This window comes from Panonychus citri, unplaced genomic scaffold (assembly GCF_014898815.1).
Source record: "Panonychus citri isolate SS breed McGregor unplaced genomic scaffold, ASM1489881v1 Contig00102, whole genome shotgun sequence".
Taxonomy (NCBI): Eukaryota; Metazoa; Arthropoda; class Arachnida; order Trombidiformes; family Tetranychidae; genus Panonychus; species Panonychus citri.
The window spans coordinates 519077-536541 of record NW_026515507.1 but is presented as its reverse complement, the minus strand read 5'-3'; the positions used below and the strand labels follow the sequence as shown (position 1 = coordinate 536541).

General features: G+C 33.7%; 2 protein-coding genes, 1 long non-coding RNA gene and 1 other non-coding gene across 5 annotated transcripts; 3 read left to right on the top strand and 1 right to left on the bottom strand.

Moving 5' to 3' along the window:
- The first annotated feature begins 899 nt into the window (after positions 1-899).
- Positions 900-3987, top strand: LOC128388817 (uncharacterized). 2 transcript variants are annotated; one of them, XM_053348278.1, is made up of 3 exons: positions 900-1682; positions 1900-1945; positions 3035-3987. In XM_053348278.1, exons 1-3 carry the CDS (start codon positions 1622-1624, stop codon positions 3684-3686), a joined length of 759 nt encoding a protein of 252 aa, XP_053204253.1. In that variant the 5' UTR covers positions 900-1621; the 3' UTR covers positions 3687-3987. The 2 variants fall into 2 exon arrangements, with proteins under 2 accessions (XP_053204253.1, XP_053204254.1); XM_053348279.1 differs by lacking the exons at positions 900-1682; positions 1900-1945 and adding an exon at positions 2715-2903.
- On the bottom strand, positions 1007-2626 carry LOC128388819 (uncharacterized). The gene is made up of 2 exons (XR_008325339.1): positions 2399-2626; positions 1007-1974 (listed from the first exon to the last, which is right to left on the bottom strand). It is a non-coding gene; the product is annotated as an uncharacterized LOC128388819 (long non-coding RNA).
- Positions 3988-6073: 2086 nt separating the features above from the next.
- Positions 6074-16937, top strand: LOC128388806 (protein bark beetle-like). Its single transcript, XM_053348264.1, has 2 exons — positions 6074-6430; positions 6631-16937. The coding sequence occupies exon 2, from the start codon at positions 6700-6702 to the stop codon at positions 15982-15984; it is 9285 nt and encodes a 3094-aa protein (XP_053204239.1). The 5' UTR covers positions 6074-6430; positions 6631-6699; the 3' UTR covers positions 15985-16937.
- Positions 16938-17305: 368 nt separating this feature from the next.
- Positions 17306-17387, top strand: Trnas-cga (transfer RNA serine (anticodon CGA)). The gene has a single exon. It is a non-coding gene; the product is annotated as a tRNA-Ser (tRNA).
- The last annotated feature ends 78 nt before the right edge of the window (positions 17388-17465 follow it).

Here is a 17465-nt window from a genome sequence, read left to right as displayed (position 1 = left end):
AACAATTAATTAGTTTGTAATTAAGATGATTATTCTTATCCGTTGGCTGTTGGGGCTAATTTAATTATCAATCACAATTAATATCTTTCTATCAAAAAGTCATTGATCATTTTTTGTTTTATCAATTAATGATGAGTGGAAATGCATTTATCAAACAAGATTAAGATATTACATGTATTTGATCATTGATCTCAATTGCAACAATTAAAGTATAACAATCAGGACCTGTTGTAATATTATTGAGACGCTTTTGACCTTTAATTAAAGTCAATGTTACCTTATAGAAAGTGCGACAATTTGTTTAATCATTAAATGACTAAATTGTAAATACACTGATTAAAATCCTCAATGCTTACAGTTGAAAGTGATGTTGTTGTTAATTGTTGGTTATTGTTTCAGTTATGTTAAACCATTTACATAATTAGTTGATTACTTTGTTAGAGTTGATTGTTTAAGTTTCATCTTCATAAGTATTGGCAATCATAATTTAAGTGTTACATTTTTTTACATCAGATAAAATCAGATTAAGTTAATTGTTCAATGTTCAATTTCAAGGTTAATCTCAATTGATTATCATTTTGACTGATTTATTGAACTGTTTTTAAAAATGATTCAATTAAGCTTAATATTAATTAAGATGTTAGGAGATGTGAAGTTATCGATCATGGTTATTGTTATGATATTAATGGTAATTGTTATTGATTCAAATTATCAGATGATTTTGATTTGTAATAAATTGTTAGTTTTTCTGGGAGATGAAACAAAATAATATAATAAATCAAATACAATTAATCGACTGATTCAATGATCAGAGTGAGAATGAGACTTCAATTGGGTTAATTGTGATCAAGGAAAAGAGAAGCAAATTGTTGATCGTAAACTTTGATTGTAATCAATCAAAACAGATGTAAAATCCAATTGTTATTACTGAATTCCAGTAAATCACACCAATGTTTATCTTTTAATTACTATTAGAATCAATAGTAATAAGTTAGGCGATGGAAAATCTATTAAATTGTAAGAATTTAATAGTTAATTTGATCAGACTAATTTTCTTTTTGATTGTGATTATATAAACTTTGGGTTAACTTTTTCATTAATTCCACTTCAACTCTTCCCATTGGGTTTTAATGTAATTTCTTTGAGTGTCTTTGATATTTTTCCAATAACTTTTTTCTTTGTTATTTTTATCATCTCCTCCTTTTGATTATCTCTCATATGTAAACGTCTCCCTCATCATCGTCATCATCATCTTCATCCTCCTCTTTTTCCATATCAACTCCTAGTACTTTGATTATCACTGAAATTAATCAACCACGGCAACACCGCCAATCATCATCCCGCTGATAGATAATCCTCATGAAACAATTAAAGTGATTCAAGTTTGTGCCAAAATTAACAACAGTTAAGTTAATTGTTTTGAAATAACAGGGAATTGAGTTCAAACTCTACTTATATTTCTTGAGATAATTTCAGTTCTGTGTTGAATTTCACTGTGATCAACATTAATTAGTTGATTGTTCCCCGGGCAAGCTCTTGATTTGCGTGTCCAATCATCTTCAGCACAATTAATTCACTAAATTAAACACTCGATTCTTTTAATTGTTGGTAAAAAAACACCATGAGGAACCTTTTCATTTTGTGCCTAATTTTTTGCGTCCTTGGAGTGAATTTAACCAAAGGTTAGTGTCCAGTCTAATTAGAGTCATTAAATTCAAGAAAAATCGTTGATTCCTTTGACCATCTCAATCGATGATGTTCCTAGACCATCACATCGACAGTATTGTGGTAATTGTTTATTACGGTGTTTCCGAGTTCATTTTTCTTGAATTTAATTCTGATCGTCAATTAGTACAACATTAATTGTTCTTTCTCTTCCACTCCCTTGATCGTCAACAGGAAAACCAACTGAAGATACAAATAATTCCAAGGATTCTTCAACCAAGTAAGTCTACTAGAGAGATTCAATTATCACTAAGAGATAAAATAAACAAAAATCAATTAGATTGAATCAATTTATCTCCGATCAAATATTATCTTTATAAGGTGATTAAAGTTTTGATTCAGAGGAAACCAAAATCACACCATAATTAGACAATATAATTCTATAAGTGGTTAATCAGATTTAAATTTTTTACACTACATTTGTATTTGGTTGAATGGAGATTTTCTTATAGGCATATTTTGTATCATAATTTAACCTTAAAACAATTGGCTTCAATTCAAACGTTTCAAGTCTTAAACGTCTATTAAATTTTCCAATGTCAACCATTAATTACAGAAGAAAAATCTTAAGCAATTTAATTGTTAACAAGAGACAATTTATTCTCAATTTATAGACTATAAATAATAAAAGAGACGATTAAACAAAATTGAATGTAAACAATTTCCTACTCACCATTAAAAAGTAACAAGTGTCTAATTGTGAACATGTTGAGGATTAGACTCATGTAGACATTAATCTAAATCATGTTAAATATAAATTGTTTATCTAAACGTTTGCCAACATCGAAAAGATAATTATTTGATAAAAATCCAACGAGAACACTTAACAATACAAAGATTATTGTAAATTGTAAATAAAATGTAATCAAATCTCAGAGAAAAAAAAGAAACATTTTAGAAAAGAAAAGAAAATGAAATAACCGAAATGCTTTTCGGTTAATCTTTTTCCCGCTTTACCTTTTGGTGTCATTGAGATTTAATGAGGTGAACATTTTATCATTTTCGTTTTGTTGTTTACCTTTTATTGGTTTTAATTGTTTGAATTGTAATTGTTATTTGTATCTCTGTTTCTCGATTTGGTATCAGATTCTTAACTGTTTAATTCTAATTATTAACATGTTACGTTATTTTATATCAATTCACTTGTTCTCTTCGCTGGTTTGTCTTTTTGGATCCATGTGATGTATTGATTTTCTATTTATTTCTTGATTGTCAAGATCTAATTCATTACTAATCTATTACTTTTGTTTTGTTCTATTAGAGTTGACATTAAATATTCATGAGACCTATTCTATTTTTACTTGTGCAGTTCAAAAAGCGTAACGGGTGACGAGAACGAGGCTGTTAAACCTGTTGTTAGTTCTTCAAGTGATAAAACGACTGACAATTCGCAAGATAATAATTCAAAAGCTGATGACACTAAATCTGTCGGACAAACTGATGATAAAGATGCTCAAAATAAAGCTTTGGCAGCTACTGTTGCACCAACCATCCCACCAACAACAACACAGGCCCTCACAACTATGGAACCAACAACATTGGCATCAACTATATTACCAACATTAAGCACAATTGATACGACCACTGCCACAGTCACGGAAGCAACAACCACCGACTCCGAAGAAACAACAACCGTATCATCAGAAACAACAACTATTGTATCAGAAACAACTACTGGATTGTCAGGTACAACTACTGTTTTATCGGAAACAACAACGGAAGAAAAAACCACCGAAGAGCCAACAATCAAAAATCCACCACCAACAACAACAGTTTTACCGATAAAAACTGTTGATGTTACAACAGTTTCACCGGCCAATGGAAATTCAAAACAGAGCAAAAAACTGAGCGGTGGAGCAACAGCGGGAATCATTGTCGCCGTATTAGCAGTTTTCGTTGTCATTGGTGCTGTTTACTATTACTATTCATCTAAGAAAATTCCCCGGTCGAGTAAAAATTAACCAACCAATGGAAAAAAATGATCAAAGATCAAAAATGTCCTTCAACCGGTCAATGAAAACACAATCTTCGTCATCTTAATATTTCAAACTCTCTCTTTTTTTAACTATCATCAACTAATTTTCCAATGGTATTTTATTTCTGATTAACCACGAAACAAGAAAAAAAAAACAAATCCAAAGCAATCCTTATCCTCAACCAATTATGATGACCAAATTGTAAATCTAATTTGAAAAGTTTCGCAGTCACTAATTATGAAACTAAAATGGTCTCAATTTTGTAGATCACAAAACAGATTGGTAATCAACTAAAACATTTTTTATCAAATCTATTCATGTAAAAGTCCATTTATAATAAAAGAAAATTACAAAAAAAAAATTTTAATTCAATCGTTAAATCAATAAACTGATTCCATTAAAATTGATCAATGGAAACATTTAATTCTCACATTTGATTTTGCCGCTTTTCTTTGCCCACTGTCGCCATCTCTACTTAGAATAAATAACTAATTAGTTTATTTCCAAGACAAGAGATGGCGCTTAGTTCACTTTAATTAGTTTCCAATCAATTTTTCATTTTTGTCTAAAAACTTTTAATCAATCAAAATATTACAATGGTTAATATTTTCACCCAATTCTTATCCAGTTATTCAACCAGCTACAGATTAATAAGATTCACTTAAATTGCTTGTGTTGATTTGCAATGATAATTAACCAGCAGTTCAATTAAAACACTTACGATGACACATTTTGATGTAATAATGATTGTGAGTCAATTAACATTAATTACTCATTTAACTCTCTCTCTCTCTCTCTCTCTTATTTTAGGCCACTGATGATGTAATTTATGGTTTTCTCATGATTGAAGCAATTAGCTGAAGAATATAAATAATGAAATTTTGAAAAAATTAGCTGAACAAATTATTATACCAACAACGAAATCAACAGGAAAAAAAACTCATCATGATATTTGATTAAAAGATTGTGAAAAAAAATATCATCATCATCATCATTGGATTAGTTTTTTCAACTGTTGATGTTTTCAGTTGATTAATTTTACAATTTCTTTGACAGTTTGGAAAACAATCAATAAAACTGTGATGATAGAAAAGTCGATAAACCATAAACTCTTGAAACAGCATAACAATAACAATGAAATAAGTTAATTGTTATGAATATTAGTTGAATTACAAAAGAAGTGGAAAAAAAATTACCATAGATGAAATAATAAACCAGTTAGCCTTGACTGAGAACAGGAAGCAATTAGAATTAAATTTAACCAACTCAACGAAATGATTAGACTTCCCATAGACCTTGGAAAAGGTTCTTACCATAATTGAGATGGTAAAAAGTTAAACCAGAAAGAATTAAATTTAATCATAGAACTGGTTTTAATTGTGTTTTCCTATTGGTAATCCTTTTCTTTTCTGTTATATCCTATTTCTCCGGTAAATGATTAAAATAACAAACAAGCCAACAATTAACGATCAATTGGGATTAAGTTTCTCGCTGAACAACAAATTGAATCTTATTAAATTGGGTAACATTAACTTTCTAGATCAATTACAATTATCTTACAATTGTTGAAAGATCATCAGTTAATTGTTATGGGGGAGTTTTTAACAGGAAATTGAAAAGATTGATTGATAATCTGGACGAAGATTAATAATAATAAAAAAACAATAAGAATTCATGGTTGATTAATGATCCATCCAATTTTCTGGCTTCGATCACTTGATTCAACTTTTCATCTCTTCAAATCAACAGGTACATTTATCGTCAAAGATAATTATAGCTGGTCCATAGTGATCATGATCTTGATTATAGTTAGAAAATCATCTTATTAAATCACAATTAAGAGAGAGAAACACTCAACAATGTTGATAACAAAGACTGAGAGATAGAAACTTAATTAGATCATTTAAACAATCAAGCCAAAGATATTCAGCTAAACCAAAAAACCTCCAGAGGAACAATCAACAATCAACAAGTCCAATTTGATCAACCACTAAAATTAGCAGATTCAAATTAATCGCAAGAGCAAAACAAAACAGTTAATTGTCGCTGAAATTAATAGAAAAGTGGAAAAATAATCAACCTAATCAATAGAACCGGTAACCAGGAAAAACAAAGGAAACTGAGGAAAACTTAATCATCTCACAAACAGAAAATAAGAGATACAATCAAGTTCCATGGAAATTAACAAGATGACAAGGAAATTAAGAGACTGGAACAATTAAAAGTAAATTAAAAGTAATTAAGGTATGAAAATTTGGATGGAAATTAAATGAAACAATTAGAAAGAAAAATGTAAACAAAGAAAAGCGATCGTGTAAATAGCCAATGCGAAGAAAAAGAAAAGACTATTTAAAGATAAAATAGTGAATCGTTTTGGAAGAGAAACAGTTTTGTTTATATGAAGTGTTTCTTTTCCAAAGTGATTACAATGATTACGAATATGAGAAAACAATTAATCCTCTTTCACAATCTCTTTACCTGTGATATGTTCAAGTGATTCCTGATGATTAAGAAGATAACAAGTTTTACTGTTTACTCGTATTTCTTTTATTCTCTTTCTTTCATTTTCTCTTTCTCTTCTTTCTCTCTCTCATATTTTATTCTCTTCTTCTTCTTTGGGACACACCTTGTTGGTTCAAGTTACAGGGTTTAAGGAATGTTTTTATTTCTGGACCTGTGGGTGGTTCCACTGTGCGTAGTACCTGTTAACCCACCACCAGGTAGAAAAGGTAAATTGTGTTGTTTGCGCTTCTAAAGGGGAACTTTTTTCCACCGTTGAGAGACTTTTAGTCCACCCACCCCGTAAGAGTAAATGTGATGAGAACAGTTTTTTTCTTCTCTCTCTCTCTTCTTTTTCTCTCTCTTTCTCTCTATTTCATTTTGATTTCTTCTTCTCTTTTTCTTTCATCTTTTTTTCCTTTTTCAAAAGGCAATGTTACGGGAGGAATTTTCTTGTCCTGTTGATTGTGTATGTTTACCTTATTACTATTAACTAATTATGCTACGTTTTAAATTGTTACTGTTTTACCTTTCGCTGTTTTTATACTTTAACCCATTGGATGCCTTTGACATTAGTTATTCACCTTCACCATCTTCATCTTTATCTTCATCTTCATCGTCCATATTTCATTCAACTTCTACTTCAACTGCCAAGTTCAACGGTGGAATTGTTAACTCACAATTAACTTTAAAACTTTCTACCAGTCCATATATAATTAGTGAGAATATTTTAATTGAATCAAATGGTGACCTTATAATTGAACCTGGGGTTGAATTAAAGTTTAATGGTCGTAAAAGTGTTACCGTTTATGGTTCAATTCAAGCTAAAGGAACAGAAGATCAAAAGATTATCTTCACAAGGAATGAAAAACATTCAGATTATTCTTACTCATCTTATCAAGCACATAATTCATCATCTGTGATCTCATCTTTAAGTTCAGTTGCCTGGCCTGATGTTAGACTGGTTGATGGTGATTTACCCTCTGAGGGAAGGGTTCAGATTAAATATGCTGGTAATTGGCATAGTGTTTGTACAAATTCAAAAAATTGGACTCTAACTGATATTCAGGTTGTTTGTCGAGAGTTAGGATTCAATGGTGGACATTGGTATTCATGGTTACCAAGACACAATGATTCTCGTCAGTTAATGTTTGAATATCCTGGTTGTCAAGGGTCAGAAAATAGTTTACTTGATTGTCCAAATTGGTTGAAAGGACGTCGAGTGGGAAGTGGAATCTGTGATTATCATTCTGATATCGGTATTAAATGTAATCGACAATTATACAGTTCATCATCATCATCATCTCCACTGATATCAACTTATTGGTCTGGATTAAGGTTCATTCATTCATCGTCACGGTCCATTTTATTTTTCAATGATCGGGTTCATCGGAAAGTTTCACGGTCCAACCTGGAAAATGTGATCATCACTTATGCTGGTGAAGATATTGATGGTGAACCGGTTCCTGCAATCTATTCAGTTGGTGTTCCTCCTCAATTAAATCGGGTTGAAGTGAAATGGTCAGCAGCCACTGGACTTAATATCTCTGATCCAATTGATGGTATCACAATTGAAGATTCTTCATTCTCTGATAATCGAGGTTATGGTATTTTCATTAACAGTTCATTTGGAAGTGTTACTCTTAAAGGGTTGAGAGTTCGCAATAATGGAGCTGATGGAATCCGTTATATTACCCATGAATCTATTGGTGATGGACAATCATTTTCAGAGTCAACCCAATTAGATGGATCTCAAGTTTATCCTTTAATTTTAACTCATGGACAGACCAAAGAATCACGAGCCGAGAATCCATCTTGTCGTGATTTTGAGATTCCTGGTAATTTAAAATCACAAGGGATACAATTAACTGCTCATTTTCCGTACCTGATGAGTGAATCTTATTGGGGTGAAGCAAGAGAAAGTCATTTAAGTCGAGATGGTTATATTGAAGTTGTCGAAGGTTATTCTCGAACAGTTCTTGCCCGATTTCAAGTTCGTAATTCAACACGTCCACCAAGTTTCACCTCGAGAGAGGGTAAATTACGGATCTGTTATCAACCCGCCATTTTGAGACGGTTAACATTCAACATGATTGTTGTCGCTGATATGGGAAGAGCCTATGATTTAAATGTAACCGATTGTGATATTCAGGGTAACAATGGTCGAGGTATTTGGGTTGAAAATCAGCGAGCAGGAACAATTGTAAATCGAACACGAATTTCAGGTCATGATCATGTAGCCGGAATTCATGTTGCCTCTGGAACTGGTGATGTGATTGTTAATCAAACAACTATCGTCGATAATGTTGGTGATGGTGTTAATGTTACAATCGCCGGTGGTTATAAACACATTGATCGATCAACAATCTCCCGTAATACCCACCGAGGATTAGCATTTTGGTTCAATGAATCTTCACATTATTTATCTGTTCCAAATGAAAATCATATCAGTTATTCAGTAATTTCAGACAATCTTGAAGGAGGACTATTAATCGGAAATGTTTGTCTCTCTGAATCCATTTGGAATATTTCAATGAACTCATTTGACTCTAATTTTGATGATGCAATTGTTTACCAGTCTTGTTGGAATCCCGATTATGCAAAGAGAAGTGAAATTTCAATTACCAACAATCGATTCACTCGAGGATCCAGATTAGCAATTAACATCGCTCCCGCTTTCCATTTTAGAGAAAGTCTCATTGCTCATAATTACTTTGAAGGGCATGGAAAGGGTGTAATTTATGTGAACAATTGGAATTATGTGTATGACGATCATCGTTATCGTGAGGTTGAAACTATTCTTGACATTCGTGAGAATCATTTTATCCGTAATCGTGGTCCATTTGTGGTGAATCTTGGTCTTCAAGAATCAAATGAGAGGCAGCGATTAACTTTCGAGAGAAACATTTTAAAAGAAAATGTTATTCGTGAAATGTTTGATAAACTTAATCCTCGATCTCGAGTAGCTGCTGTGGTAACAATATCTTCAAGTAATTGTAAAGTTAATCTCAACAATCTAGTTAATCCCGAGTCAACTTACGAGATTGGATCTCACCTTGAACATCACGCCAAAGTTATCGATGCAACAAGAAACTATTTCGGTCAAATGAGAGGCGAATATCCATCAAGACAAATTTACAAGCGTATTTTTGATCGTAAAAACCGTTACAACATGGCCTTGATTAAATTCCTTCGATATCGAACATCGGAGAATATTTTTGACAATGAAGACTATTTATCTTCAGATAAAGAGAAAGAGATTGACAAGTACAGTCCATTTATCGAGGGTAATATTATTGGTGGTGAAATGGCCGCTGAAATTTTACAACTTGAACCTAAAACATATCGAGTTTCTGAAGATATTTTAGTTAAACCGGGATCACGATTGATTATCAGTGAAAATACAGTTTTATCATTTGACCAATCGATCGGTATGATGATTCAAGGTCACGTTGAGTTTAAGTGTTCACCTTCCAATCGAATCAGATTCACCTCATCGGGTACTTTTGGTTCATCAATACAATCAACACTCACACCAAGTAGCACCTCTAGTGTTTGGAGAGGTCCACCAAGTCCAAGTAAAGCCAATTCAACACTTATCATCTCATCGACTTTTGACAAACCCGCCGCCGATAATGATAAGCTAAAGGTCAACAATTCTCGATCATCTCGAGCTACTTATGATTCGGGTCACTCGTCTGGGCGAGTTAGACTGTCTAAAGGTGATTCTGGACTATTAGAAGTACAAATGGACAATGGAAAGTGGGGAACAGTTTGTTCTTATGGTTTCGATATTATCGATGCTTCGGTTGTTTGTCAACAACTTGGATTAGTTGTCAATTCTCGTGATTGGCTTTTGGAGAAAAATCAATTCACCTCGTCATCTTCATCGTCATCATCATCATCTTCTTCTTTGAATACTTTGGACTCTTCGGTGGTTCTAAGTAATATTCAATGTACACCTTTCGACAATGATATTCTTCGTTGCAAGTCTGAGAATCGAACTCGTGGTGATTTCGATAATTCGTGCCTTTCCGAAGTTGGAATTAAATGTTATCAACCTTCATGGTCTGGAGTTCGATTTGGTATGTCTGCCAGTCAAACGGAAATTCAACATATCGAAATTGAAAAAGCGGGTCTATTTGATTATGCTTCCAATTCCTTCAAACCGGCTTTACAAATTGACTTCAATCGTCATCGATTATTCAACATTAAAATCGTTGAAAGTTCTGATGCCGGAATTGGTATAATGTGGAATGACTTTTCTAACATTCGAGAAAATCTAGAAATATCTAACATTGATATTCAACGAAATGCTTTCCATGGGATAATCTCTCATTCTCAAGGATTAGTTTTATTTGAATCTCGAATTCAAGAAAACGCTGGAAGTGCTTATCATTATGAACCAATGGTCAACAAATGGGAACAAATGGACCTTAAATCTTGGATTGTTCCTCGTGATCCAAGGTCAATTAAAACACTACCCGAAGATGGTACCAGTGTGTCTCTTGATCCGTCAATGCCTGAAGGTATGTATGTTAAGATCACCTCGAAACCGGCAAGTTTGTCCAAATTTACCTTCACTGTGAAAACCCGTGAAACTTATGCAATCGGAATTATGGTGCTAAATCCAATCTTCGAAGGATTTACCGATCGACTAATAATGTACAACAAAAACAATTACCGAGCACCTCGTTACGATTTAAAGGCCAACCTTTCATCATTCCCCTTTTGGATTTACTCGTTTGAGGTCAACTTTGACTATGACGCCGGGCATACACCTAAAGGTGATATAATCCTTTACTTTGTTACCAAAAAGATCACCTTTGAAGGTCACCTATTAGAATTGGATATTCCAGCTCAGCAAGAGGAAAAAAATCGTAAAATAAAAACAACAATCATCAAGAAGAATCAAATTAAAGGTAATCGTCATGGATTCTCAGCAAGTCATTATAATCGTAACATTGGTACAAATGGTGACTTTTTCTATCGACACTCCAACGAAACATTTATCTTTGATTCAAACTTTTTCATGGAAAATACTAAAGAATCAATTATGATTAATGCTCCTCTTTACGATCCTGGTTTAAGTGCACTTGCTGAAATTAATTACACACTAATTAATAATGCTTTTAGAGGAAATGCCCGAGGTATTTATCAAGAGAGTCGAAATTATCGAGGTTCAAACAATTTATTCCATTGGACAATCAATGGATCTCTAATTGAAAACAATGGTAATGGTGGTGTTATCCTTCATCTTCCTTACGTTTGGCAGTACAACGAAAACTTTACTCACACCATCTCGATTCATAATAATTCATTCCGACGAAATAGTAACTTTGAGTTCACAATCGATGGTCACTTTGCCGGTTTCAATATGTCCAAAAACATTTTCAATGAAAACAAATGTAAAGATGGTTTGTTTACAATCACCGGTATGGAGAAAGCAATGTTAATCGAAGACAATGATATCATGTTCAATTCGGGTCGTTATATGGTTGAATTTAATGTCGAAAGTCATGCCGATATGTTTGGTGTGGTTCAAGCTTATTTTAGGCGAAATCGTATTTTGGATAATTCTGATACCCACCGAATCAATGGAATGGTTCGTGATCATCACAATCCTGCCAGTTATTCAATGGCATTGAGAGGTGTTCAGTATATTAATATAACTCGTAATTTGATCAGAAATGATGCGCTTCAATTTGAATTTATTGCTGGTGTTTTAACTGGATCACTTCAGAATCGTATTAATGTTGTTGAAAATTGGTGGGGAACAGCAAATTCTACCAAGATTAAAGAGAGAATCTTTGATTTCGATGATTGGAATAGTTATGCTATAGCTAATTTCAGTCCATTGTTGACCACCGAATCAATCGACGCTGCTCTTGTGAAAATCGATTTCAGACAAGATCTTATGAATTTAGATCAACCTTTTGGTGGGCGAATCCATTCACATTTAATCTTAAGTAAACGTGAAAAACCTTACGTGATCAACGCTGATTTAACTGTACTTCCGGGAGCCAATTTAACGATCTTACCTGGAGTAGTGGTTGAGTTTTATCCTTCAGTTGGAATCTTAGTTTTAGGTGATTTAGTTGCATTTGGAACTCGAGAAGATTGGATTACAATGAGACCTTATAACTCGGGTGGATTGAAAGAAGGTACTGAAATTGATGTAATCCGTGACAAGAGAATGCTACCCATGAATTATATCTCTGATGTTTCTGAGGTACGATTATGTCACACGGAAGCTTGTGATGAATGGTCACTTGGAGGTCGTCACGATGGTTTCCTTGAGGTTTTTAACCGAACAACAATGCAATGGATTCCAGTTTGTGATGAACGTTTTTCTGAGCGAAATGCTCAAGTGGTTTGCTCTTATTTGGGATATTCTCGTCTCAATGTTCATCTTCGTCGTGGACCAAGAATTGACATGAGTCCAACTTACACTTCACGAGTTCGCCATTGGCCTTATCCACTTCAATGTTCCGGTAAAGAATCACGATTAAATCAATGTGAGATGCGACTTAATGGTTATACTAATGAAACTCAAGCCTGTCATCACGATGGAAGGTCATTTGTTTACATTTACTGTGGTCCTTTCGAAAAGGAGCGAGAAGATAAATATTGGGGTGGATTAAGATTCGCAATCCCTGATTTTGAAAAACCAACTGATTCAACTTTCCAGTTACCAACTCGTTCACATCATGAACCTCGTTCCCGCCTTCAGTATGTTGAAATTCTGGGAGCTGGAATACTTCATGGTGAACGAAATGCAGCCATTCAAATTATCCGAAGAGATGTTGGCCTAGAATTTACAACTGTTCGTGGCTCAGCTTACCATGGAATCGAAGCTATTGCTCCAGAGAAACATTTAATCTTCCATAATCTTGATCTCACAAATAATTTAGGTTCAGGATTAAATTATCTACTACTCAATGGAGCCTCAACGGATATGCCTTTCTTACCTTACATTCCCCTGAAAGAATCAACTTTACCTTATAATGTGTTCAGTTTCGTTGACATTTGTGATACCAACAAGAACCTGGTCATTGATCAGCGACTCATTTTATACTTTAAGTATGATTCCCGTGCAGTTGATTGTGTGAAAATCATTCGTTCATCAGTGAAATCAAAAAAAGTGGGCTTCCGCCTTCTTCAGTTCAATTTATTCAATTCAACAACTTACAGTGCTACAACTGATTTCATCCGTGTCTATGATGGAGATATTTTTAATCAAACAACTAAATTAATTGCGGAAATGGGAGTAAGTGAAGAGCATCGACGATTGGCAAGTGAACTTCATTATTACCGATCAACTGAAGATTCACTCTCGATTCGTATTCATGCTTCGGGTGCTTCAGGAATTTATGGATTTGTCGCTGAAATAACAACAAGTCCGATCTCATATTTCATAGGTCGAGGACTTTTCCATAACATAACCAATTCACAAATTTATAACAACAGTTTAGGTGGAATGATTTATAAAAGTGTCGGTGAAACCTCACCATCAGTGTCAATTTTACGAAGTTCATTTGAGTCCAATTGTTTGTCCATTTTTGGTAATTTTACCACTTGCCCTTCAGCCATTTTCTTGCACCTTCAAAATACACCAAACTTTTATTTCCAAAATAATCTAATCAAAAACAACGATGGTGGATTAAGGATTAAAGTTAATGCTCAAAATGCTGCTGCCGCTTTACATGCTTACATAATGAACAATTTGTTCATCGATAATCACAAACGGGAAGCTTTGTACATTCGAGGACCTGATTCGGGTTCATATCAAATTGTTTTGATTCGTCGTAATTACTTTAATCGTAACTACTCACCTCACAAAAATACCATCTACTTGTCTAAGATAATATTTAATTTCACTGAGAACATTATGGTTCGTAATTATGGTCGCCATCAATTGGCCGTTGTGGGCTTTGACATCTCTTATTCCCATCAAACAATTTACCATAATTGGCTTTACAACAACTATGCCAGTCACTGGGAGGAAAAAAGTACCATTTTTGCAACAAATTCAGGTCAAAGATATGATTACAATTATCTAGTTAATCCTGAAAATAATTTTGAAATCGCAACAATGAATCAATCATTACCCGATCTATCAAAGGCTCTTGTTGATGCGAGTTACAATTGGTGGGGTTTTAATGAAACCTCTGCGGTTGCAGGTCGTATTCGTGATGCCAATGATTCTCGTGAACTGTTATCCGTCCGATTTACTCCTTACCTTACAAGTAATACCAGTGTTCTAAGTGGTATATGTTCAGGAGGATGGAAAAAGATTGGTGACACTTGTTTCCTTTATTTCGGTGCTCGTCTCACCCACAGTGAAGCGAAACACTTTTGTGAACTTCAGAATTCAACAATGCCTGTGGTTAAAGCTCATTTCGAGGAATTAACTGAATACCTTTATGATACCGAAGAAACATATAATCGTCGTTTCTACCCCGTTTGGGTTCAATCATTGGGTTTTCTAGAAAAAGGTTGTACCATTTTGATTGATGGTAAAGTTCAATCTTATCGATGTAACGAGCGATTACCTTTTCTTTGTGAACGAGCGCCAACAATTGATATCAATCTATTCTGGTTGGATGGATCTCCTTTCGGGTTAGCAATAATAACGATCTCACTGATCACTGCAATTTTGACCTTCCTCTGTTTACTTTGTTGGACATGTAAATCAAGGGAACGTCATAAAGAGAAATTAGAGCGTCACAATTCAATCCGAGCATCGATTCGATCAAATCGTTCGTTCGCTTCTTCTGGATCATTAAGTGAAATTGCATATAAAAGACAAATCGAAAAGGCCATTATTATGGCCAGAGAAAATCAAGAAGCCGCTGGAACAACGGGAGTCATGAGAACGGGCGCAACCAGTGGTATGGTTGGAGCCATGGGTGCGAGTTCATTCAAGGGTATTTCCAATCCTAACAATACTTTAACCAACGATAGTTATGATTCATTAGCCAAAGATAATTCCCAGTTTGTTGAATCTGACGATTCTGAAGAAGCTGAATACAACCATGTTGGTCAACCATCGCGTCAAGTTTTCAGAGAACTAGAAGATAGATTTTCTAAAGATCCACAATTAGAAAACGCAAATGTCGATTATCTTTTACGACCCACCTTCGACTTTACTATTCAAAATGAAGGTTTCAAAGAGACACCGTCAATGTCTCGAGCTTCAGCTGATCTCTCAAAAGATTATCCTTACACAACCGGTGATTCCTCTCCCGTTAATACAGTATCAACTATGGATACTAAAAGAACTGAAGATGATGAAGATGATGAAGATGATGATAGGAGACATGGATCAGATTCATCATCACCATCACTCTCCTATCCAAGAGATAGATCATCACCTCATCATTATGAAGAGTACAAGGGAGGTAAATCACCCACTCCCTCTACAAGTATAACCAAAGGGATGTACAATCATCATAACAATCATCCTCGTCATCATAATCATCATTCATCATCATCTCAACAACAACAACAACAACCACATCATTCCAATTCTCAACTATTACATCAATCATCACCTTACACATATCATCATCATCATGATTCCACATCATCATTTAATGGGCACGGACGAAGCGGGACAATCCCCTCGCTCTCCGATCGCCCCTACCTAGAGACTTGTCTTGATAACGATAATAATTACGATTATTTTCAATTTTCATCAACAAATCGTTACTCGCCCACTGCCTCTGTAACAACAGCATCAACCAACCGAAGCCGTCCACCGTTGGAGACAGCAATGTAATGATAATTTAATTACCATAGAAATGTTATAATTATTAACCAATTGATTATTACAATTTTAAGATGATCACAATTTATGGTCACATAGACAGAAATTAATACACAATCTCTACTTTAAAACCAATACAATCAAGAAAGTCAACCAACGCCATTTTCAATTATAATTACCTACATACACATACATACACACTCCTACACACTGATCTTGAGGTGTCTTTACAATTAAATGATTTAATTGTTACTCTTGATCTGATCTCTTTCTTGGTCAATTAATTTTGTGCCTTCACCTTAAATCATCAGTCATTTTTTTTTGTCACATCGAGTCATCATCATCACCTTTAATCACCATTCATCAATTTGCATCTCAATTGCTAATTGCTGCCTAATTAATAATTTATTAGGTAACCAATTTTTTCTTGTAAACTAAATTATCTAACTTCATTTACTACAACAATTTGACTTTCACCCATTTGCCTGTGAACAATACAAATACAATGAACGAACAAAACAATTAACCCGAACACTGCAAATAATGATCACAATTTAAAATGATATAATCACTATACGATTAACCAAAACAATCAACGATTTATATCAACCTTAATCCGTCCAATTACTTAATTATAAAGACATTCCCCTCTCAATCAATTGCATCCATAAAATTGTCACAAAGTATATAAATTAACATGAACAAAAACTACCAATTGGATTAATACATGTAATTAATTAATTCTCACAAGACATTCGTCCAACAATACAAATCCGTCCCGTTGGCAAATTGTTTTCTAATTGTAAAACTGTTTCCTTAATTACTATTTGTAAACTCTTTCCTATTTTCATTTGCTCTCTTTAAACTTTTTTTTAATCGAGTTCAATATTAATTATGTAAATTAATTTGTCTTTAAAAACAAAACAAAACATTAAAATGATGAAAAAACAATCTAATCCAAATAACCAACAATGTGTAACAATTAATCGACAATTTATCTTATCCCTTGAAATGATCAACTTGATCACAATTAGAATACAAAAGAAAGACAATATTTATCGAAAGTTAATTGAACTCTAAACCGTAACAATCAAACTAATTTGATCTTGTTTCTCATTTATAACTGAAACAATTGATTTCCATTTTCGGGTCAAGTTGATTGTAAATTAAGACGATGGAAAAGTAAATAAGATGAGCAACAATCAGATTACATTTTTCAATATCAACTTTCAAAGAGCAACAATTAAACAGAACAAGAAAGTTAATCAGAACCGAATAGAAGTTGCAATTCAAATTAGATATTCGGTTGATTGTAAGGAAAGAATTTAAGTTCGCGGCTATGGCCGAGTGGTCAAGGCGATGGACTCGAAATCCATTGGGATTTTCCCGCACAGGTTCGAATCCTGTTGGTCGCGTTTCTTTTCTCAATCGATTGATAAAAAAAATTTTTCCTTCGAAAATTGGAAAAAATTAAAGTTACTTTGTTTTCCATT

Bases quoted from the DNA above. Each gene is read 5' to 3' on its own strand.
- LOC128388817 (XM_053348278.1), top strand. From the start codon at position 1,622: ATGAGGAACCTTTTCATTTTGTGCCTAATTTTTTGCGTCCTTGGAGTG. The intron at 1,683-1,899 runs GTTAGTGTCCAG...GATCGTCAACAG, and splicing joins TGGAGTGAATTTAACCAAAG to GAAAACCAACTGAAGATACA. The intron at 1,946-3,034 runs GTAAGTCTACTA...TTACTTGTGCAG, and splicing joins TCCAAGGATTCTTCAACCAA to TTCAAAAAGCGTAACGGGTG.
- LOC128388806 (XM_053348264.1), top strand. From the start codon at position 6,700: ATGCTACGTTTTAAATTGTTACTGTTTTACCTTTCGCTGTTTTTATAC.